Raw genomic sequence first — 24,232 nt, forward strand, 5'->3', positions numbered from 1 at the left:
TTAAATTAGGACAGAAATAAAATGACTTTTCTTCAGTGAATCAAGACGTATTCAGTATTTATACCACAGTGTAAAAGCAATACGATCAGTACAACTGCTATGAAATGTACTTCAAGTCGTGAAGGGAGAAGTACTTATTAAGCAGAATATTGCTGGTCATTCAGACTATTAAACATATGATTATATCAGCCTCATCATGCTGGTAGATATGGAATATACATACATTTTCAACTACTTTGATAAACGATTGAGTTTTTTTTATAAAGAAGAAATAGTGAAAAATAAACTTTTTTACACCATTTAAAAACGTATTAATTTAATATTTATTTCATATTAATACCTCTGGTACTGAATCTCTTTCATTATATATTGCACATATTTATTTATTGTTTTTCTTCAGATTTTATTGTAATTTCCTTCTGGTCTTTCATTAAATAAGTTTCTTTATTTATTTTCCAATATTTGATTTTTTTAAATTATATTTTTCTATGACTGTTTATATTCAGCATCAAAGCATCTTTTCTCAGTGAAAGCTTCTTTCCTGTTGGTATTTATATGAAATACCTGAAATAAGTTACTCCTACATACTTGTCTGCTTCCTGTGAGCTCGTGTAAACTCCGCGTGGCACTCGGAGACACACACAAAAAAAGAAAAGAAAGAAACCCCCCCCCCCCCACGGGGTCGGATTTCTAGAGAACGAATACAAGGCATGCGCATGCGCTGATCTCCACACACGAACACCGGCGCGCGACCAGCGGAAGAGGCCCATCCGGATAGTTTACAGATCGTCCGCTGAGCTAAAAGGGGGGGGAGTTTAAATTATGACTCCCGGCTGGTCTCAGCATCCTGAGAGAGAGAGAGCGAGAGAGAGAGAGAGCGAGAGAGAGAGAGAGAGAGAGAGAGACGGGAAGAGGAAAAAAGAGGCGAAGAACAAGCAAAAAAAGTGTTTTCCTCCGAAGCGAAGAAGAAGAAGGAGAAGAAGAAGAAGACATGGAGGACTCGGCCGCTCGGTGACACAATGATAACTTAGCTACTTTGTGTGTTTTGAGAGAGAAACAAACTGTGGGGAAGGCTTTAGTGGGGGGGGGGGGGGGGGGGGGGGCAAATGGCGCGCGACACAGAGGACCCCACCAAAGAAAGAAAGAAGAAGAAGAAGAAACCCAAAGAGACCAAGACCAGGACCAGGACCAGGACCGTGCACTCCAACGCGCTGCACGAGGAGAACCCGAACCGGCACTACGCCAACAACCGGATCAAGACCACCAAGTACACGGTGCTGTCCTTCCTGCCCAAGAACCTCTTCGAGCAGTTCCACCGGTTCGCCAACGTGTACTTCGTCTTCATCGCGTTGCTCAACTTCGTTCCGGTGGTCAACGCGTTCCAGCCCGAGCTCGCGCTGGCTCCGGTGGTCTTCATCCTGTCCGTCACCGCCATCAAAGACCTGTGGGAGGACTACCGGAGACACCGGTCCGACACCGAGATCAACCACATGGACTGTCTGGTCTACAGCAGGTAGGCTGGGGACAGATGGTGCCTTTAGTTTGTTTTGGTCCAGAGTTTCATTAAAGATTAAAGAAGAACAAAAAACTATAGAATAACTTGTATCAAGTGTAACAGAAATAATAGAGTGGAAGATAGTTTTATTTTGGTAGTTTACAAGATGTATAAGTGTGTTTTACTCTTGTGTTGAATCTTTGTTGGTATATAAACTGGACACAAACACCAGAAGGAAGGAGACTTTTATTTTGGTAGTTTCTAAGCAGTGTAGCTCAAATCGTAGAAAATCTCTGTTCTGAAGATCGATTCATCGGTTTAGTCATTTTTCATATTAAACTAATCACCAACTAGTTTAATAATCGATTGAGTTACTTTGTAAAGACAAAAGAGTCAAAAAAGTTTTCTCTCATCTGTGACAGTCAACTAAATATCTTTGAATTTTGGACAAAAGGAGACATTTGAGTGAGAAACACGGATCAACTTTTTACATCATTTTTTATACCGAACAATAAACAACCAATCTAATCCTGACCTGAGACTATATCGTCTCAAGATAAGAGATAACACAGATATCACTTAATTATTGATCACAGCGTCTGAACCACAGACTGTTTATAAGAGGACGACGTCATCACCACGTCTCTCGTTGGTTTGTGATGTTTTGAAGTCTCAAGTTCTGCGTTTTGGCCGTTGCCATCTTGTTTTCTGCAACCAGTGAACAGGAAGTGACCATATGTGGACTGAGGAGGAGTGACGTAGAGACGCAGTATACGTCTCTGGTAGAGACCTGTCAATCACTGTGTTGTTAGCCCCGAAGTTAGAAGGATGCCACACCCTAAAGTGTCGTCTCTCTCTCTGAAGCTACGATGTGTGTTTTGTAGGATGTGTGTGTTTTGTACCGGGTTGTTCTCACACCAATAACAGGTCTCACTCGTTCCTTCACTCACCGCCTGATAAAAACACATATCAGATAACACAACCGTTGCACGTGGAACATAGCTGAGTTAGCTCGCTAACTAGCAGGCTAAGCTAACGTCAATGTTGGTGATGTACATTGTGGGAGACAAGAGATGTAGCTGACAGATCGGGTTTAACACTAAAATAAATGATAGCACGACAAATCGCAACTTGCAAAATTGTCTTATAAATTGACAAACATCGTGTGTAATTCATGGCACAATCCAAGTCTTTCGCCATTGACTACTGTACATATTGGGGATGTGGGGGACACCTGATGGTGCAGGACTTCATGTTTCTACAGACTACTGCAGGTGTTTTCCAATCTTCAGCATTCATTAACAGCTCTCCCATAAGTAAGTGTGCCAATGAATCTGCTGACTATCAGCATCAGCTAGGAATGAATATAATCCATCACTTCTTATCAGTGAATGATAAGAGCTGCACGCAAAGCTGGAGAACATCATATCTGAATCTACACATCTACACCCCCCAACAAACTGCAACCAGTGAACAGGAAGTGACCATATGTGGACTGAGGAGGAGTGACGTAGAGACGTCATATACGTCTCTGGTAGAGACCTGTCAATCACTGTGTAGCCCCGCCCTAAAGCATCCCCTGCTTTATGGTCTGTGTGACTCTAAATGGACCATAATGTACTAAATGAACATCATGCTGTATTGAAGAAGACTTGAAACTAGAGATTGAGACATAAACTCATGTTTACAATGTTTACTGAGGGAATAAATCAAGAGAGAAGTAGAGTCATTTTCTATAGACTTCTATACAACCAGAGGAGTCGCCCCCTGCTGGACACTAGAGAGAATGCAGCTTTAACACGTGAAGCACTGTCAGAACTTTAATGAACTGGAGGTGGGGCCTGTTCTTAGGTTAGCTGACAACCTGTGTGTGTGTGTGTGTGTGTGTGTGTGTGTGTGTGTGTGTGTGTGTGTGTGTGTGTGTGTGTGTGTGTGTGTGTGTGTGTGTGTGTGTGTGTGTGTGTGTGTGTGTGTGTGTGTGTGTGTGTGTGTGTGTGTGTGTGTGTGTGGCGCTAATGAAAAGCAGCACTGTGGCGCTGACTTCATGGCAGTCAAAAGGCTCAGTGTTTGGAGGCTCCACACTCGTAGACTGACTCAAGTTGTTCTGTTGAGGTTTGGACATAATTACATTTTCATCCGAATGGCAGAATTGTGCAGAAGCACCCGTCCTCCGTTCTCTAGCTGACAACAGCTGAGTGGACTCGTATCTTCATTCTTCTCACGGTCGATTAAACGTCTCTGGAGAACGTCTTACTTCAGGTGAACCAGATCTGAATGTCTCATCTTCACACGTGGCAAAGCAGCAGGAAGAGGAGGAGGTTGTATTTATGATAATGAGCATTCCATCTTTATCAAAAAATGTTAATATTTACAAAGTGTGACTGATGCTGGTGAACGTCTCCTCCTCTTTTATCAGTCATGATTTACCTCCCACGATCTCTCCTCAATGTACTTTACAAGGATTAGACAACAGACAACAGCTTAAAGAGACAGTCCTGCTGTTCTGTAGTGTGTGTGTGAGGTTCTCCACAGTCAGGGTTCTACTCAGGGTAGGAAATTCACATATTGTTTTGGGGGCAATTTTTGCCCCCACTGACTGAAATCCAGGGCATTTTCAAAAAACTGGGGGCATTTTTTGAAACTTGTGAAATAACATTAAACCTTTGTTCAAAATAATACATATACTTATTTAGGCTTACAATATATGAGCAATTGTCATCAAATGGCAATAATACGGCTATTATGCAGTAGTCTACAGATTCAAAGTGTTTTTTTAGATTTACACAGCTCTCCCACAGGTTTCTTCCTCTTTCCTCCCGTTAAAGGGGTTTTTGGGGAGTTGTTCCTGTTCTGATGTGAGGGTCCCGGGACAAGAGGATGTCAAACGTGTACATATTGTAAAGCCCTCTGAGGCTAATTTGTAATTTGTGATTTTGGGCAATACAAAAATAAATTGAATTGAATTGAGTTGAGTTGACCGCAGTCTCAGGTCTGATTAAGAAGCGCTCCATTTTTTCCGGGGGCATTTTCTGCCCCTCTCCTAGTGATATTAGGGGCAACATGATATTTCTTAGGGGCAGTTTTTCCCTCGTGTATTTCCGACGCTGGTTCTCCTGCAGTACATGAGTTGATAGAACAGACAGGAGAACCAGCACGGGAGCAAAGTGATGTTCTGCTGTGGACGTATGTTCACTCCTCACAGAATGTCTCTCAGTTGAAGTGAAGCTGTATTCAGAATGTCTTCAGCTCTTCAGCTTGCTGTCACACAGACCTTTCTGAGGGAATGAAGCTGTTATCTATGATCTACAAACACACCAGACTCATTCACTCACACTGATTCTACCTCTCAGGACAGGAGCTGCTGCTCTGCTGCTGAGCTTGTGTTGAGTGAACATACGTCCACAGCAGAACATCACTTTGCTCCCGTGCTGGTTCTGCTGTCTGTTCTATCAACTCATCTCCTGCAGTAGAACCCTGACTGTGGAGGAGAACCTCACACACACACACACTGCAGAACACAGTGCTGTCTCGTTGAGCTGTTGTCTGTCTGAGCTGTTTGTTCTTCATAACTGGATCAGTGGTCGGTGACTCTGCTCTGGTTGTTTGAAGTCTTGTTGACGTTGAAGGACTTCAGGATGATTTCTCTTCCTCACACTGTGCTCAGAGAGAAAGCTGTGGATGAAGTTCTCCTCAGGACAGTTTGTGTGACTGTAACAGACGAGAGGACTCTGGTGTGTTCTGGTGGAATACACACTTTAATAATGTGAGCAGTGAGAGATATCAGAACCACGAGCTCGTTAGATTCACAGATGAAAGGTAAAGAGATGTTTGTTCAGTGTTTGAGTTATTGATGTACCAGACATGCAATTAGTGCTGTCTCCTCAGTGACCTGTCCTCCTCTGGTCCATCGCTCACTGGGTCTGGACTCTGCAGAGACGGACTGAGCAGCAGACCGTGTTCTGAACGTGACACCGGGAAACAAACAGGAAGTCTGGTCTACTGACGAGTCACCTGATTAGATCAGGATGACTGAGATGTATGTTTAGTGTTTCATTGAACCGCTCACACCGCTTTGTCCTCCAGAGAACCATCAATAACTCACGCTGTTTACATTCTGACACGTCAGACGTTCAGAGACACAGTTAGAGGAATGTCTTCGTACAGAGACGGGAGAGTGTGTGTGTGGGGGGGGGTGTTATGAATAAACAACATTATGAGTGTTTTTCCTCTCACTTCCTGACGGATGTTGGAGCTCCGGCTGTTTTATTTATCAGGAATGTGATGAGGTGTGGTCTGATCCGCTCTTTAGATCACTTTACAGGACGACTCCACTGATTCATATAGTGAGCGGCCGAGTCGGTCGGCCGGTCGGTCGGTCGGTCGAGTCGGTCGAGTCGGTCGGTCGGTCGGTCGGTCGGTCGGTCGGGTCGGTCGGTCGGTCGGTCGGTCGGTCGGTCGAGTCGGTCGAGTCGGTCGGTCGAGTCGGTCGGTCGTTCGGTCGGTCGGTCGGTCGGTCGGTCGAGTCGGTCGGTCGAGTCGGTCGGTCGGTCGGTCGGTCGGTCGAGTCGGTCGAGTCGGTCGGTCGAGTCGGTCGGTCGTTCGAGTCGGTCGGTCGGTCGGGTCGGTCGGTCGGTCGGTCGGTCGTTCGGTCGGTCGGTCGAGTCGGTCGGTCGGTCGGTCGGTCGGTCGAGTCGGTCGGTCGGTCGGTCGGTCGGTCGTTCGGTCGGTCGGTCGGTTGAGTCGGTCGGTTGAGTCGGTCGGTCGGGTCGGTCGGTCCGGTCGGTCGGTCGGTCGGTCGGTCGAGTCGGTCGGTCGGTCGGTCGGTCGGTCGGTCGGTCGGTTGAGTCGGTCGAGTCGGTCGGTCGAGTCGGTCGGTCCGGTCGGTCGGTCGGTCGGTCGTTCGGTCGGTCGGTCGGTCGGTCGAGTCGGTCGAGTCGGTCGGTCGTTCGGTCGGTCGGTCGGTCGGTCGAGTCGGTCGGTCGAGTCGGTCGGTCGGTCGGTCGGTCGGTCGGTCGGTTGAGTCGGTCGAGTCGGTCGGTCGGGTCGGTCGGTCGGTCGGTCCGGTCGGTCGGTCGGTCGAGTCGGTCGGTCGGTCGAGTCGGTCGGTCGAGTCGGTCGGTCGGTCGGTCGGGTCGGTCGGTCGGTCGGTCGGTCGGTCGGTCGGTCGGTCGGTCGGTCGAGTCGACGTGGACTGAGTAGATGAAGAGATTTACTTGAAGCAGAGTTTGTCTCGCTCCATATCTCTACATCGGGGAGGGTAGAGCGTTATGTTCCTGCTAAACTATGTTTTTGTATTTTGTACATTTAGAGGATTTAATGAGTTGATGGCATCAACAATATTTTCTTTTCCGTACAGATTTATGGATGTCGAGCTGACATTTCTGTTGATAGAAGCACAAGTTATGAACAACATGAACTCCACGTTTTAACCCTCTGAACTCAAAGCAGCTTTCAGGGAGTTTCTCTCTGTCTGTGGTCTAAAGTCCTTCACCGCTATAGAAGCAGAACCATCATGACTAAGCAGAGAGAACTAGAACATGTCTTCAAAACACAGTTATGATGACATCAATCATTACAAAGAAGAAACACAAGTTCTGTTTATTTGATCATTTATTTTACAAAAATTGCCAAACAATGAAATCTATGAATCCAAGTTTTACTAATGTTAGAAAACGAATAGAGGCTCTGTGTGTTAAATATCAATAAAATGTTTTGGGGGCGACCGTGGCGCACTGGGTTAAGAGGGTCGTCTGGGAACCAGAAGGTCAACGGTTCGATCCCCGACTGGGACGTGTCACGTGTCGAAGTGTACCTGAGCGACACACTGAACCCCTGACTGCTCCCTGTGCACAGGGATGGGTCAGAGACACATTTCCCCATTATAAGCGATGTGGTTTTGGTGATTGTTTCAGTGAAACATGCTCTTCAGGTTGTTTTTGGGTTCAGATGGTTCACGCTGCCTCTCGTTCTTCCGGCAGAGCGGAGAGACGCTACGTGGAGAAGTTCTGGAAGGAGGTGACGGTGGGAGACTTCATCCGGCTTCGGTGTAACGAGATCCTCCCCGCCGACGTCCTGCTGCTGAGCTCCAGTGACCCCGACCGTCTGTGCCACATCGAGACCGCCACGCTGGACGGAGAGACCAACCTGAAGCAGAGGCAGGTGGTCCGCAGCTTCTTTGACCTGGTGAGGCTCAACGATTACAAACTGCTGACATCAGCATTTAGTGGCAAACACTGACACATACGGGCTGTAGAGTCTCAGTGTAGTCCTGATCCTCTATGAACCAGTCTCAGTGTAGTCCTGATCCTCTATGAACCAGTCTCAGTGTAGTCCTGAGCCTCTATGAACCAGTCTCAGTGTAGTCCTGATCCTCTATGAACCAGTCTCAGTGTAGTCCTGATCCTCTATGAACCAGTCTCAGTGTAGTCCTGATCCTCTATGAACCAGTCAGTGTAGTCCTGATCCTCTACAGACCTCCATCAGTACAGAGACCATCAGAGAGAAGATGGTCTGTTTCTATAGAGTTGTTCTTGATGCTCGTCATCGGAGCCACCGGGTCGGATTCTGGTGAAACCAGATGAACTCATGCAGGTTCACCAGAACCTCCTTCAGCTCAGACTCCAGCAGAGACCGGTCCACCGTGGACAGACCCAGATCCTCCAACAGAGACCGGTCCACCGTGGACAGACCCAGATCCTCCAACAGAGACCGGTCCACCGTGGACAGACCCAGATCCTCCAGCAGAGACCGGTCCACCGTGGACAGACCCAGATCCACCAACAGAGACCGGTCCACCGTGGACAGACCCAGATCCTCCAGCAGAGACCGGTCCACCGTGGACAGACCCAGATCCACCAACAGAGACCGGTCCACCGTGGACAGACCCAGATCCTCCAGCAGAGACCGGTCCACCGTGGACAGACCCAGATCCACCAACAGAGACCGGTCCACCGTGGACAGACCCAGATCCACCAGCAGAGACCGGTCCACCGTGGACAGACCCAGATCCTCCAGCAGAGACCGGTCCACCGTGGACAGACCCAGATCCTCCAGCAGAGACCGGTCCACCGTGGACAGACCCAGATCCTCCAGCAGAGACCGGTCCACCGTGGACAGACCCAGATCCTCCAGCAGAGACCGGTCCACCGTGGACAGACCCAGATCCACCAGCAGAGACCGGTCCACCGTGGACAGACCCAGATCCTCCAGCAGAGACCGGTCCACCGTGGACAGACCCAGATCCTCCAACAGAGACCGGTCCACCGTGGACAGACCCAGATCCTCCAGCAGAGACCGGTCCACCGTGGACAGACCCAGATCCTCCAGCAGAGACCGGTCCACCGTGGACAGACCCAGATCCTCCAGCAGAGACCGGTCCACCGTGGACAGACTCAGATCCAGAGCTCCGAAGGGAGGAGGAGAGCTCAACTCTCGGCAGCAGCAGCAGCGTCTCCTCCTCCTCCTCCTCCTCCTCCTCCTCCTCCAGGAGCAGAGCTTCTCCTCTCTGCTGGAGACCCAGGACGTATTGCTGGACCCGCTGGAGGGAAGGGAGGCACGGGAGAACCAGGACCAGGACTGAGAGGAGCAGACTGTCAGACCTGCTGCAGTAACATGAGAGGTGTTCTAAAGAGTCTCTGGTGCTCTTTACTTTAAAAGTTCCATTCCTGTAGCTGAGTGTGACCTTGTTGCTGATACTAAATGTTTCTCCTTCTGGAGACAATGACTCGTTACAACAAGTAGAAGGTTAATGTTGATGTCTTCAATAATAACAGTGTGTGTGTTGTGTGTCTGCAGGATTGTGATTTTGACCCGTTAAAGTACAACGGCGTCATTGAATGTGAGAAGCCCAACAACGACCTGAACAGATTCCGAGGCTACATGTGAGTACTGTCTCTTTAAACCAGCCTCATCCGTTCTCACGTCAAAGCTTTCACTTCAGCACATTTTAAAGATGTGTTGTTGTTTCCTCGTGAGCAGCTGTAGTTCATAGAGCTCTCTGACAGATGGCCAGCGAACCATTTACTGTGCTAGGTGGAACTAAGGAAGTGATGCAAGTGAGTTGCTTTATGGGAAATGTAGGATCCTGTGTTTTTGGGAGCTTGACCCATTAAAAAGTCCGGATATCTCAGCATCTGCTGCTTTGATTTCAACCTTTTTGTTCTGTCTCTTGTGAGTCAACACTTCATTGCTGGAGTAACTCGTTAGAAACTCACCTGGCATCATTTAGCACAGGTGGTGTAACGGACCGTAGTGGATCAAAGATCAGTACTGACCCCCTCACAATTTACCATTAACCATCAGAGTGTAAATAAAGTTTAACGTTAACCATCAGAGTGTAAATAAAGTTTAACGTTAACCATCAGAGTGTAAATAAAGTTTAACGTTAACCATCAGAGTGTAAATAAAGTTTAACGTTAACCATCAGAGTGTAAATAAAGTTTAACGTGAACCATCAGAGTGTAAATAAAGTTTAACGTGAACCATCAGAGTGTAAATAAAGTTTAACGTTAACCATCAGAGTGTAAATAAAGTTTAACGTTAACCATCAGAGTGTAAATAAAGTTTAATGTTAACCATCAGAGTGTAAATAAAGTTTAATGTTAACCATCAGAGTGTAAATAAAGTTTAACGTTAACATCAGAGTGTAAATAAAGTTTAACGTTAACCATCAGAGTGTAAATAAAGTTTAACGTTAACCATCAGAGTGTAAATAAAGTTTAATGTTAACCATCAGAGTGTAAATAAAGTTTAATGTTAACCATCAGAGTGTAAATAAAGTTTGATCGTCAACATCAGAGTGTAAATAAAGTTTAACGTTAACCATCAGAGTGTAAATAAAGTTTCACGTTAACCATCAGAGTGTAAATAAAGTTTAACGTTAACCATCAGAGTGTAAATAAAGTTTAACGTTAACCATCAGAGTGTAAATAAAGTTTGATCGTTAACATCAGAGTGTAAATAAAGTTTAACGTTAACCATCAGAGTGTAAATAAAGTTTAACGTTAACCATCAGAGTGTAAATAAAGTGTTACTGACTCAGTAGAACTTGTGTTTCTAGTCTCTGATCTCTGATCATGTTTCATTTTAAACAACCAATCAGTGTTTAAAGCAACAGGAGGAGAGCTAGTAACGTTAGCAGCACCGCTAACGGCTAACCAACAGGAGGTTCACTTCAGTTACACTATGATGCCTTCAGGCTCTGCTCAGTGAACACGAGTACTGGCTGAAGGTTCATTATAACGTTATCATGATGTGTTCACATGTCATCTGTAAAATGTAGTTTTGGTGATGAACTGGAATAAATCCAGTAGTTTGAAGGAGACGTTTTCACGTGAATATGAAATAGATATTAGAGATGAATTATGATGTTTAACTTCCTAACACGAGCTCTAAGCACATTATTATACTTCATTAAAGATAATAATGAAGAGATTAGTTTAAATCAATAAAAATACAATATTTTATTTCCTTATCATTTGAACTATGTGTTTTTATAAAAAAACAACTATAAATTTCTAAAACAAAGTAAAAGTATAATATTTAGTATTTTTGATGATTTATTGACTTCAGAGTCATATTTACTCCTTTGTTTCTTTTGTTCTGATCTGTGATCAGTTTTATGATTCGTTGCGCTTCTCATCTCTTCAGACTCCATCGTAGCGGCAGCAGAGACGCTCTTTACAAAGACAACCTGCTGCTGAGAGGCTGCACCGTCCGCAACACGGAGGAGGCCGTGGGGATCGTCATTTACACAGGTGAGCCTAACATAACAAGTGAGCCAGAATATCAGGTGAGCCAGAATATCTGGTGAGCCAGAATATCTGGTGAGCCAGAATAACAAGTGAGCCAGAATAACAAGTGAGCCAGAATAACAAGTGAGCCAGAATAACAAGTGAGCCAGAATAACAAGTGAGCCAGAATAACAAGTGAGCCAGAATATCTGGTGAGCCAGAATAACAAGTGAGCCAGAATATCTGGTGAGCCAGAATAACAAGTGAGCCAGAATATCTGGTGAGCCAGAATAACAAGTGAGCCAGAATAACAAGTGAGCCAGAATATCAGGTGAGCCAGAATATCAAGTGAGCCAGAATATCAGGTGAGCCAGAATATCAGGTGAGCCAGAATAACAAGTGAGCCAGAATAACAAGTGAGCCAGAATATCAGGTGAGCCAGAATATCAGGTGAGCCAGAATATCAAGTGAGCCAGAATATCAGGTGAGCCAGAATATCAGGTGAGCCAGAATAACAAGTGAGCCAGAATAACAGGTGAGCCAGGATAACAAGTGAGCCAGAATATCAAGTGAGCCAGAATAACAAGTGAGCCAGAATAACAAGTGAGCCAGAATATCAGGTGAGCCAGAATATCAAGTGAGCCAGGATAACAAGTGAGCCAGAATATCAAGTGAGCCAGAATATCAGGTGAGCCAGAATAACAAGTGAGCCAGAATAACAGGTGAGCCAGGATAACAAGTGAGCCAGAATATCAAGTGAGCCAGAATATCAGGTGAGCCAGAATATCAGGTGAGCCAGAATAACAAGTGAGCCAGAATATCAGGTGAGCCAGAATATCAGGTGAGCCAGAATAACAAGTGAGCCAGAATAACAGGTGAGCCAGGATAACAAGTGAGCCAGAATAACAAGTGAGCCAGAATAACAAGTGAGCCAGAATAACAAGTGAGCCAGGATAACAAGTGAGCCAGAATACCCCCCCCCCCCCTGCCTCCACAGGTCACGAGACCAAAGCCATGCTGAACAACAACGGGCCGCGCTACAAGCGCAGCAAGCTGGAGCGTCAGATGAACGTGGACGTGTTCTGGTGCGTCATCATCCTGCTGGTCATGTGTCTGTTCACTGCCGTCGGTGAGTTAACGGCTTCATTAAAGTCTTCCAAACATCTCCTCTGAGGTGTGTTAGACCTTCTGGTGTTGGTATTCCAGGTCACGGGTTGTGGATGTTTCAGTACGGAGAGAAGAGGCCCGTGTTTGATGTCCTCGGTCCGGAGGGGATGGACTTATCTCCCGTCATGTCGGCGGTTTATCTCTTCCTCACCATGATCATCGTCTTTCAGGTGAGGAACCGGAGAGAAACAGCAAATCACAGCTGTATTTACTTCACATCTTTAGCCCCACATTTAACCTGGAAGAGCAGACAGACAGACAGACAGACAGACAGACAGACTGATATATATATATATATATATATATATATATATATATATATATATATATATATATATATATATATATATATATATATATACATACATACATACATACATACATACATACATACATACATACATACATAATTATCCTGCAGATGTGATGAAGAACTGATGAGCTCCCCCCCCCCAGGTGCTGATTCCCATCTCCCTCTTCGTGTCCATTGAGATCGTGAAGGTGTGCCAGGTGTTCTTCATCCACCACGACTCTGAGCTGTACGACGAGGAGACGGACTCTCGGCTGCAGTGCCGAGCTCTGAACATCACCGAGGATCTGGGTCAGATGCAGTACATCTTCTCCGACAAGACCGGCACGCTGACCGACAACAAGATGGTGTTCCGCCGCTGCACCGTGGCGGGGGTGGAGTACTCCCATGATGCAAATGGTGAGAGAGAGAGAGCACACACTCACACTCACTCTCTCTCTCTCACTCACTCTCTCACTCTCTCTCACTCTCTCACTCTCACTCACTCACTCACTCTCTCACTCACTTTCACTCTCTCACACACTCACTCACTCACTCTCACATTCACACTCACTCACTCACTCTCTCTCACTCTCTCACTCACTCTCACTCACTCTCGCTCACTCACTCACTCTCTCACACTCACTCACATTCACACTCACTCTCTCTCACTCACTCACTCACTCACTTTCACTCACTCACTCACTCTCACATTCACACTCACTCACTCTCACTCTCTCTCACTTACACTCACTCACACTCACTCTCACTCACTCACTTTCACTCACTCACACTCACTCTCACTCACTCTCTCACTCACTTTCACTCTCACTCTCACTCACTCACTTTCACTCACTCACACTCACTCTCACTCACTCTCTCAGTCACTTTCACTCACTCACTCTCACTCACTCACTCTCACTCACTCACTCGCGCTCACTCACTCTCTCACACTCACTCACTCTCACTCACTCACTCTCACTCACTCACTCTCTCTCACTCTCTCACTCACTTTCACTCACTCATTCTCACTCACTCACTCTCGCTCACTCACTCTCTCACACTCTCTCTCACTCACTCACTCACTCACTCTCTCACACTCACTCACATTCACACTCACTCTCTCTCACTCACTCACTCACTTTCACTCACTCACTCTCACACTCACTCACTCTCACATTCACACTCACTCACTCTCTCACTCACTCACTCACTCTCACTCACTCACTCTCACTCACTCTCTCACGCTCACTCACATTCACACTCACTCTCACTCACTCACTCACTTTCACTCACTCACTCTCTCACACTCACTCACTCTTACATTCACACTCACTCACTCTCGCTCACTCACTCTCTCACACTCACTCACTCTCACTCACTCACTCTCTCTCACTCACTTTCACTCACTCTCACTCACTCACTCTCTCACTCTCTCACTCACTTTCACTCACTCACTCTCTCACTCTCGCTCACTCACTCTCTCACACTCACTCACTCACTCACTCACTCTCTCACACTCACTCACATTCACACTCACTCTCACTCACTCACTCACTTTCACTCACTCACTCTCTCACACTCACTCACTCTCTCACACTCACTCACTCTCGCTCACTCACTCTCTCACACTCACTCACTCTCACTCACTCTCTCTCACTCACTTTCACTCACTCTCACTCACTCACTCACTCTCTCACTCTCTCACTCACTTTCACTCACTCACTCTCACTCACTCACTCACTCTCGCTCACTCACTCTCTCACACTCACTCACTCACTCACTCACTCTCTCACACTCACTCACATTCACACTCACTCTCTCTCACTCACTCACTCACTTTCACTCACTCACTCTCACACTCACTCACTCTCACATTCACACTCACTCACTCTCTCTCACTCACTCACTCTCACTCACTCACTCTCTCTCACTCACTCACTCTCACTCACTCTCACTCACTCACTCACTCTCTCACACTCACTCACATTCACACTCACTCTCACTCACTCACTCACTTTCACTCACTCACTCTCTCACACTCACTCACTCTCACATTCACACTCACTCACTTTCACTCACTCACTCTCACTCACTCACTCACTCACTCTCTCACACTCACTCACATTCACACTCACTCTCTCTCACTCTCACTCACTTTCACTCACTCACTCACTCTCTCACTCACTCACACTCACTCACTCACTCTCTCACACTCACTCACTCTCACATTCACACTCTCTCTCACTCACTCACTCTCACATTCACACTCACTCACTCTCGCTCACTCACTCTCTCACACTCTCTCACTCACTCACTCACTCACTCTCTCACACTCACTCACTCTCTCACTCTCTCACACACACTGACACACACACTCATAAAACCAGTTCCCTTCATAAGCAAAGTTTATACTCGCTATAGTGAAAATGACGTAATCACAGCCGCCGGCGTTTGTTCGTGTATATTTGAATTTCTGTTTATAAACAGAATTAATTTACACGTCTAGAGATTTTTACAAAGACGGTCAATTCGATTTTATTATCTTTAGAAGCAAGAAGTGTTAAAAATCGACATTATAGTAAAAATTTATCAGTCAATAGTGTGCAGGATATTCAACCTTAGTTTGTTTATAATATATTTAATACTTGACTTGTTTCTTTTGTATGATAACAATAATAACTGTTTATAGCACTTAAAACAGAGTTTACAAAGTGCTTTGACAGACGAAGCAGCAAAAACAAGACGGTAATAACAAGAACAGAAAGATCAGTGAGACGTCGATACGATAGAAATAAATAAAATAAATCAACTTTAGTGAAGTAATTCAGTAAAATCAACAAATAAAACAGAAAAGTGACGACATCACATACAAGCCCGTCTGTAAAGATGTGTTTTAAGAAGTGATTTAAAAGAGATAAATCAAGATAATACAGCTGTCCATGAATATGAGATATGAGTTTACTGATCTTTTTGTGCGTCTTCCAGCCAGAAGACTTGCGATGTACCAGGAGATGGACTCGGAGGAGGAGGAGTGTCCGTCTCACGGCGGCACTCTGCCCAGACGGGACAGCGTGAGCAGCCACCAGAGCCGCGTGGTGCTGCGCTCCCACAGCACCAAGTCCCACCGCAGGACGGGCAGCCGGGCCGAGGCCAAGCGGGCCAGCATCCTGTCCAAGCACACGGCCTTCAGCAGCCCGATGGTCAGCAGCGCCGACACCTGCGCCGTCCTCGTCCCGCGAGCCGTCCTCTGATTATCCGTCCTCTTGTCTGTCCCGCAGGAGAAAGACGTCACCCCCGACCCTCAGCTGCTGGACAAAGTCAACGAGTGCAGCAGTCAGATGGACTTCATGCGGTTCCACAGCCAGCCCGTCTCCCAGCTGCCCTCTGACCTCGCCGACGTCATGGACTTCTTCATCGCTCTCACCGTCTGCAACACGGTGGTGGTGTCCTCCCCCAACCAGCCGCGGCACAAGGTACTCATCTATAGTTCACCGTTCACCGTCACAGTGAACAACGTGTTTCCACTCTCTGATCTCTGATCATGTTTCATTGTAAACAACCAATCAGAGGAGAGTTAGCAGCACCGCTAACGTTACTAGCTCTCCTGATGCTCTCCAAATGTCCGCATGCTAACACATGCTAACACGCTAATTGTCATTGTACAAGACGGGGTTGCACAACAAAGCATCGTAATAATCCCGTCACGCTGCCGTTTAGAAGCCTCTGGGTTGTCGATTTAGCGTCACCATCTTGTTTTGTTGCAACCAGTGAACAGGAAGTGACCATATCTGGACTGAGGAGGAGTGACGTAGAGACGCCGTATACGTCTCTGGTAGGGACCTGTCAATCACCGTGTAGCCCCGCCCTAAAGCATCCCCTGCTTTATGGTCTGCTTGAAGCTTTGAAGAACTTTAAAGAACCAATCGGAACTCATTGTGCTGAAGTACCGCCCTCTTGTTTTAAACATGGGAGTAGCTTTTTGATCTTCTGACACACAGACTTCATTTAGTTTGACGTTATTTCCTTCCCATGAAGCGACCCTCACAGAGCCTTTGCTGTTCCAGCTGGAGCTTTTGTTGTTCTCTCTCTGGTCTCAGTCGAGTCTCCGTGTTGTGTTGGTGTGGTCGTCCTGCTCAGAGGTGATATTTCCTCTCCGGTGGGCAGACTAAGCTGCTGCGACACATTATTTATGGAGTGCTGTTTGTGTTTGGAGGTTATCTGATCAAATGGGAGGAAATGTAAATCTGCTCTGGCTTTGAGACGCTCGCCTTTCTGTTTGTGCTCTTTTGTAATTCTTCACATCTTTATGATGTTGCCCTTGTGGCTTCACTGATTGATTTATATATGTGAGTCACTGCAACACCTAACGGAGCCTTTTCATCAGGACTCGGGTCTTAAACCTCTGGAGCTGGTTCTGGTTCCTCACCAGATTAAATGTTCATGAAACACATTGGTGAAGTTCTCTTCCAGAGCTCCAGTGTTACCCAGAAGCAGCTGAACAACAACGCTGATCACAGCTGCAGAGAACACTCGGTCTCGTGACGTTGATGTCTGCTTCTCCCTCCAGGTCCGGATGAGGTTCGAGCTGAAGTCTCCGGTCAAGACCATCGAGGACTTCATCAAGCGCTTCACCCCGAGCCGGCTGACCTCGGGCTCCAACAGCAGCAGCTCCTCCAGCCTCGCCACCAACCGCTCGTCCTCCAACAAGGGCGGCTCCAGCCTGCTGTCGTCGCCCTCCGCCGAGAGCACCCTGACCAAGCTGCAGGAGGAGCAGCAGCCCCCCCCGCCCCGCTACGACGGCACGCCGCGGAGCCCGGAGGACGGCGAGCTGCGCTACGAGGCCGAGTCGCCCGACGAGGCGGCGCTGGTCTACGCCGCCCGCGCCTACAAGTGCTCGCTCGTGGGCCGCCTCCCGGACCAGGTGACCGTGGAGCTGCCGCGCCTGGGCAAGTTGAGCTTCGAGCTGCTGCACACGCTGGGCTTCGACTCCACCAGGAAGCGCATGTCTGTGGTGGTTCGACACCCTCTGACGGACCAGATCACGGTCTACACTAAAGGAGCGGACTCCGTCATCATGGACCTCATCGACCCCCCCGACACAGGTAGGAGCCGATGCTGCGTTCAAGTCCCACGGACATCGGGGATCACGTCACACCAGAGAAAACATAATGGGGTTTGCTCCAGCCACGTTAGATATTACTGACAATACCAGTTGATACCAACACGTCAACAAACCCGCAGCAGCATGTTCATGTCTCCGTCTTTGAGTCAGCATAGCGCCCACAGACGGGATAGAAGTCTGTATCTACAGTGTACTGTCATGGTGACGTCTTGAAGCCTCGAGTTCAGCGTTTTAGCCGTCGCCATGCAGTTTTCACTCTAAATGGACCATCATGTACTAAATGAACATCATGCTGTATTGAAGAAGACTTGAAACTAGAGATTGAGACATAAACTCATGTTTACAATGTTTACTGAGGGAATAAATCAAGAGAGAAGTAGAGTCATTTTCTATAGACTTCTATACAACCAGAGGAGTCGCCCCCTGGTGGCCACTAGAGAGAATGCAGCTTTAACTGCAATGCTCTCCACTGATGTAAACTTCTCGGTGACACGTTATGTCAGAAGAATTATTTTTAGATGTCACTGCTGCACAACTCTGAGCTAATCTTCATCAGAACAACACTTCCTGTGGTTCCTCTGTGGTCCATGCTGCTCCAGGTCTTCAGCGTCCTAATGGAGGAGGTGGACCAGGTCTTTAGTATTCCAGGCACACAAAGAGCCACACAGGCACTTTTTCCCCTCACTAACGCTGTGTACACAGTCACCAGACGTCTGTCCACAGCTGCTCAGCTTCACACTGCAAACCGTTGTTTCCATTATTCAACACACTGACTTTATTGACTGATAGAAACATTCACTTCTGAGGAGCTGGAAGCAGCAAATGTTTGGCTATTATTATTCTTGATTCATTATTGAACACATGTATACAGATATTAATATACTGTAACCCCCTTCATCTGAAAGTGCTTCATCTCTATGTAAACACAAGCGTCATGACCAGAAGCAGAGAGAACTACAACATGTCTTTAATAACAGTTATGATGACATCAATCATCAAAAAGAAGAAACAAGTTGAAATTCTTTGATCATTTATTTTACAAAAATTGGCAAACAATGAAATCTATGAATCCAACACGTTTCTTTCTCTGATGGAAGCGTTCGTCTCACACGATGTGTTCACGGACCGTCGTAAAGATGAAAATCCGATGATGATCACGGCCTTTACATCTTCTGGCTGATAAACAAAGTAGTTCTGGAGATTGTTTTCCAGCAGGTTTTAGGTTTAGGAACCGGTTCTCAACTGAACTGGAGTCAGATTTTGACTGGAACTGTTCTCTAATGGAACCGGTTCTACACTGGTTCTGGTCCTGTTCTTTAAAGAAGTTCTGAATGACAGTGTGATGGATTGTTCCATGAAGAGGACCCTGCTGGTCTCTTTGAGGTTCTGGTCTCAGTCCTCCACGTGTCCCGGTCCTTTAACGGACGACCCGGTCTGTCGTCACACAGACGGCTCACTATGGAGGAAAACCAGCCAATCAGAGCGCAGCATGACTCAGCGCTCCATAAAGGGTCCATTCAGGTCCAGCGTCATGACGTCACTCAGTCTGCTGCTTCGGCACACTCCATCTGTTTCTGTGATTTAACATTGAAACACATTATTCAAAGGACTCCAGCTCCAGATCTTTATTACCTCATTACCACGATGAAAGCTGCTATCATCAATGTCTGACACTAACCATGTCATGTCACGCTTTAGCGTCTCTCAGCTCATTGTTTTGGTTTTATGGATTTGCTTCATGCTTTTATCTTTACCAGAAAACGTGTCATCGTCCTGAGAACATTTCTCCGTTCTCTTTGGACGAGGACGCTTCATGAATGCAGCTCCTGTTTCCTTGGACATACTTTCAACAGAGTTTCTGTCACGAACATCCAGAACAAGAGGAGAGTTCCACCAGAGACGACCGTCAGTTTGTCTTCTGTCGTGATGGAGAGAATGACCTCAGATCACCGAGTGGTTTCTCTTCAGTGAGAGTTACTAAGTTACGCTGTCGGCCGGTGTGTCAGCAGACCGATGGAGCCGATCTGTTCTGACCCGCGGCCACAAAGATGCAGAGAGACACGAACAAGACTCGCGCAGCTTCAGAGCAGCTTAAACAACAACACGTCCTATTCAAGCCATTCTGACTCAGTTGTTTAGATGAGGAATTATGTTTGTGGAATCAGACTCTTGCTCCTTGTCGTCTAGACGCTCTTGATTAGTTAACTGGGGCGACCGTGGCGCACTGGGTTAAGAGGTCGTCTGGGAACCGGAAGGTCAACGGTTCGATCCCCGACTGGGACGTGTCACGTGTTGAAGTGTACCTGAGCAATACACTGAACCCCTAACGGCTCATATCCCTATATACAGGGCTGACCCATCCCTATATACAGGGATGGGTCAAATGCAGAGACAAATTTCCCCCTTAAAGGGATAAAGATAGTATAAATTCTATTCTAGTTATGTGAAAATATATATTTATTTATATGTATTCATTTATATATTTATTTATATATATATATATATATATGTATTTATTTATACATATATTTATTTAATTCTATTTATTTATACATATATTTATTTATTTATTTAATTATATATATATATTTTTATATATGACACAGATGCCATGTGGCTCTTGGAGGAACTCGTTGGCCGTCTGGGATCTCTTAACAAATCTTCTTTTTTTTAAAGGAAACTCTAAAGGGAGACGCCAGAAAAAGATCGTCAGCCGGACCCAGAACTACCTGAACCTGTACGCTGCAGACGGGCTCCGCACGCTGTGCATCGCAAAAAAGGTGACGAGACTCTCAGACGATCATGTGTCCATGCGTTCATGTCTTCATGCGTCCATGTCTTCATGTGTCCATGTCTTCAAGTGTCCATGTCTTCATGTCTCCATGTCTCCATGTCTTCATGTGTCCATGTGTCCATGTCTCATGTGTCCATGTCTTCATGTGTCCATGTCTCATGTGTCCATGTCTTCATGTGTCCATGTCTTCATGTGTCCATGTGTCCTTGTCTCATGTGTCCATGTCTTCATGTGTCCATGTCTCCATGTGTCCTTGTCTCCATGTGTCCATGTCTTCATGTCTCCATGTCTTCATGTGTCCATGTCTTCTTGTGTCTGTCTCCATGTGTCCATGTCTTCATGTCTCCATGTGTCCATGTCTCCATGTGTCCATGTCTCCATGTCTCCATGTCTCCATGTGTCCATGTCTTCATGTCTTCATGTCTCCATGTGTCCATGTCTCCATGTCTCCATGTGTCCATGTCTTCATGTCTTCATGTCTCCATGTGTCCATGTCTCCATGTCTCCATGTGTCCATGTCTTCATGTGTCCATGTGTTCATGTGTTCATCACACAGGTCCTGAGTAAAGAGCAGTATGCCTGCTGGCTGCAGCGCCATCTGGAGGCTGAGACGGCCATCCAGGGAAGAGAGGAGCTGCTGTTTGACTCGGCGCTGAGACTCGAGACGAACCTCCAGCTCCTGGGTAGATGTTTGATTCAAACACACAGACTCATTGACTGAAACACTGATGCTGCTCTCAGGACTCTGCTGCCTCCATCTGCTGCTGAGGTTGTGTTGAGACTTTAGTGTTTTAAAGGTTCAGATTCACTAAAGTCTCTCAACACAAGCTCAGCAGCAGAGCAGCAGCTCCTGTCCTGAGAGGTAGAATCAGTGTGAGTGAATGAGTCTGGTGTGTTTGTAGATCATAGATAACAGCTTCATTCCCTCAGAAAGGTCTGTGTGACAGCAAGCTGAAGAGCTGAAGACATTCTGAATACAGCTTCACTTCAACTGAGAGACATTCTGTGAGGAGTGAACATACGTCCACAGCAGAACATCACTTTGCTCCATCTACTAACCCCCCCCAGGAGCAACAGGCATTGAGGACCGGCTGCAGGACGGCGTTCCTGAAACCATAGCGTCTCTGCGGAGGGCCGGCCTGCAGATTTGGGTTCTGACGGGAGACAAACAGGAGACGGCCGTCAACATCGCCTACGCCTGTAAGCTGCTGGACCCGGAGGAGGAGATCCTCACTCTGAACGCTGATTCTCAGGTGAGTTCTTCATCTTGTTCGTCACCAGGAGTCAACCTCTGTTTCTTTAAAGTTCTTCAGAGCTTCACGTGTTAAAGCTGCATTCTCTCTAGTGGCCACCAGGGGGCGACTCCTCTGGTTGTATAGAAGTCTATAGAAAATGACTCTACTTCTCTCTTGATTTATTCCCTCAGTAAACATTGTAAACATGAGTTTATGTCTCAATCTCTAGTTTCAAGTCTTCTTCAACACGATGTTCATTTAGTACATTATGGTCCATTTAGAGTCACACAGACCATAAAGCAGGGGATGCTTTAGGGCGGGGCTACACGCTGATTGACAGGTCGACACCAGAGACGTATACGGTGTCTCTACGTCACTCCTCCTCAGTCCTTATATGGTCACTTCCTGTTCACTGGTTGCAAAAAACAAGATGGCGACGGACAAAACACTGAACTTGAGGCTTCAAACATCCACAAACCAACGAGAGACGTGGTGATGACGTCGTCCTCTTCTTATACACAGTCGTATACTCTGTTAAAGAATCAGTTCAACATTTAGGAAAGCAGTTTGATCCACTCATGAATATGAAGCCACAGCTTCTTCTTTACTCCACAGACATGAGATATCGACCTTTTTCATCAAACACAGACGTCACCAACATGTTAACTTCTGACCTGCATCTGTTGTCCAGATGTGGAGCAGGTTCGGGTATCTGCTGATCCTGATCCTGAACCCTCTCTGTGTCTGAACCAGGAGGCGTGTGCGCTGCTGCTGGAGGAGAGTCTACACTACATTCAGGCTAAATTCCTCTGCAGCTCCTCGGACCGAGCCGCCAAGTCCTTCCACACTAACTTCTCCCCCTTTGAGATCTATGCTTCCTCCTTCTCCTCCTCCTCTTCCTCGTCTTCCTCCCACGCCGCTCCCTTCGCGGTGCACCGGCTGGGCCTGGTGGTCGACGGCCGGACCTTGGCCTACGCCCTGGACCCGAGTCTGGAGGATAAGTTCCTGGCGGTGGCGCGGAGCTGCCGCTCGGTGCTGTGCTGCCGGTCCACGCCGCTGCAGAAGAGCACGGTGGTCCAACTGGTGCGGACCAAGCTGAAGGTGATGACGCTCGCCATCGGTGAGTGAGACACGCGTTCGGACAGTCACCCTGCTTTAGTTAAGGCCCACCTCCAGATCACCGGTAGACCTGCACTCTACGTTTAGCAGAAAACACCGTCGGCAGTGAACACAGCGACCTGCTGACATGTTAGCTTGTGTTGTTGAAGTGAAGCGCTCCTCTTCATCGGTAGATTCAACTGTAAGCTGAAGTCTTGAACCTGTAGGCTGAGATCCAGCAGCAACAGATCAGAACACAGCTGCAGACGGGCGGAGATATCAGCTTTAAAGAACCTGGAAGTGTGTCGCCTCCAGCTGCTCCTCTTCCTCTTCAGCAGGAAGCTGCTCTTGCTCTCCATTGTTGTGATGCTTTGGGTCCTGGAGTCTCCTTCACTTGGACTGAAACTGATGATTTCAATGTGTTTGACTCACTGAGAGGCTGATGGAGCAACATTATTATTCAGTAACAGTTTCATTTCTTCATGTGCTCGCTGGAAGCAATGAGCTCCCACAATGCATCACTGTCAAATGACCTGCAGCAATTATTACCCGAACACAGAGAAACTTTCTTCTTCGCCGTCTTCTTGTTTTTTCTTCGTCGTCGATGTTGCCTTCATCTTCTTCTCCTCCTCCTCCTCCTCCTCCTCCTCCTCCTCCTCCTCCTCCTCCGGTGTTGATCCGGTCTGTTTGTGTTTGAAGTGTTAACCGCGTTGTGTGAGTGTACTTTGTTGAGAAAGTGCACGCTCATCACCCTCACTGAGTCTGTCAGAGCTTCGTTGGGTCACTTTAGTGCTGAAGCTCTTTTTAATGACGCTGTGACGATGGAGGTGACTTCCAGAGCTGCTCTCTGGAGGACCTGCTTTATGCCTGCAGAGCGCTTTGCTGTCATTGCTACGAGAGCAGTAAACACTCTGTGACTACACATCTCTGTGAGGACGAGGAGGAGGAGGTTCTCCACCTCCTGCAGTCAGTAAATTGTTATTTGTTGTCTTTCTATTGAAGCAAATTAAATGAACAGAAGAAGAAAACAGATTTTAGAAGAACAAATTAACAGGGGGCTTTTATTTTGTTGATCAGCGAAGTAGAAAGAGTTTGTTTATTCTTCAATAAGACATGTTACTGATGCTGCAGCACACACAATGGGTCTTTTATTGTGAAAGGTTGATTGTTTTAAAGCTCCTTTGACCACGAAATATATAAACATAAATAAATATATAGAAACAAAATATCACATGAAGAATCAAGAAGACAACGAGTGTAACTCAGAGATATGAACATAGACTGACTCCACTGTCGAG

General features: G+C 46.8%; 1 protein-coding gene across 1 annotated transcript in view; it reads left to right on the plus strand.

Annotated features, from left to right (window-relative positions):
• Positions 1-1,106: 1,106 nt before the first annotated feature.
• atp10a (ATPase phospholipid transporting 10A) overlaps positions 1,107-24,232 on the plus strand; it is a gene marked incomplete at both ends in the record, with an annotated part of 33,331 nt that continues 10,205 nt past the window's right edge. Inside the window, 14 exons of the mRNA XM_079267297.1 lie at positions 1,107-1,513; positions 7,474-7,678; positions 9,290-9,375; positions 11,144-11,250; positions 12,224-12,355; positions 12,433-12,563; positions 12,850-13,102; positions 15,671-15,885; positions 15,964-16,158; positions 17,253-17,787; positions 20,484-20,587; positions 21,158-21,284; positions 21,670-21,854; positions 22,590-22,956. Coding sequence (XP_079123423.1) covers positions 1,107-1,513; positions 7,474-7,678; positions 9,290-9,375; positions 11,144-11,250; positions 12,224-12,355; positions 12,433-12,563; positions 12,850-13,102; positions 15,671-15,885; positions 15,964-16,158; positions 17,253-17,787; positions 20,484-20,587; positions 21,158-21,284; positions 21,670-21,854; positions 22,590-22,956 — 3,049 coding nt within the window. The remainder of the gene's footprint in view (positions 1,514-7,473; positions 7,679-9,289; positions 9,376-11,143; positions 11,251-12,223; positions 12,356-12,432; positions 12,564-12,849; positions 13,103-15,670; positions 15,886-15,963; positions 16,159-17,252; positions 17,788-20,483; positions 20,588-21,157; positions 21,285-21,669; positions 21,855-22,589; positions 22,957-24,232) is intronic.

This window comes from Melanostigma gelatinosum (genome assembly GCF_949748355.1).
Source record: "Melanostigma gelatinosum genome assembly, chromosome: 4".
Lineage (NCBI taxonomy): Eukaryota > Metazoa > Chordata > Actinopteri > Perciformes > Zoarcidae > Melanostigma > Melanostigma gelatinosum.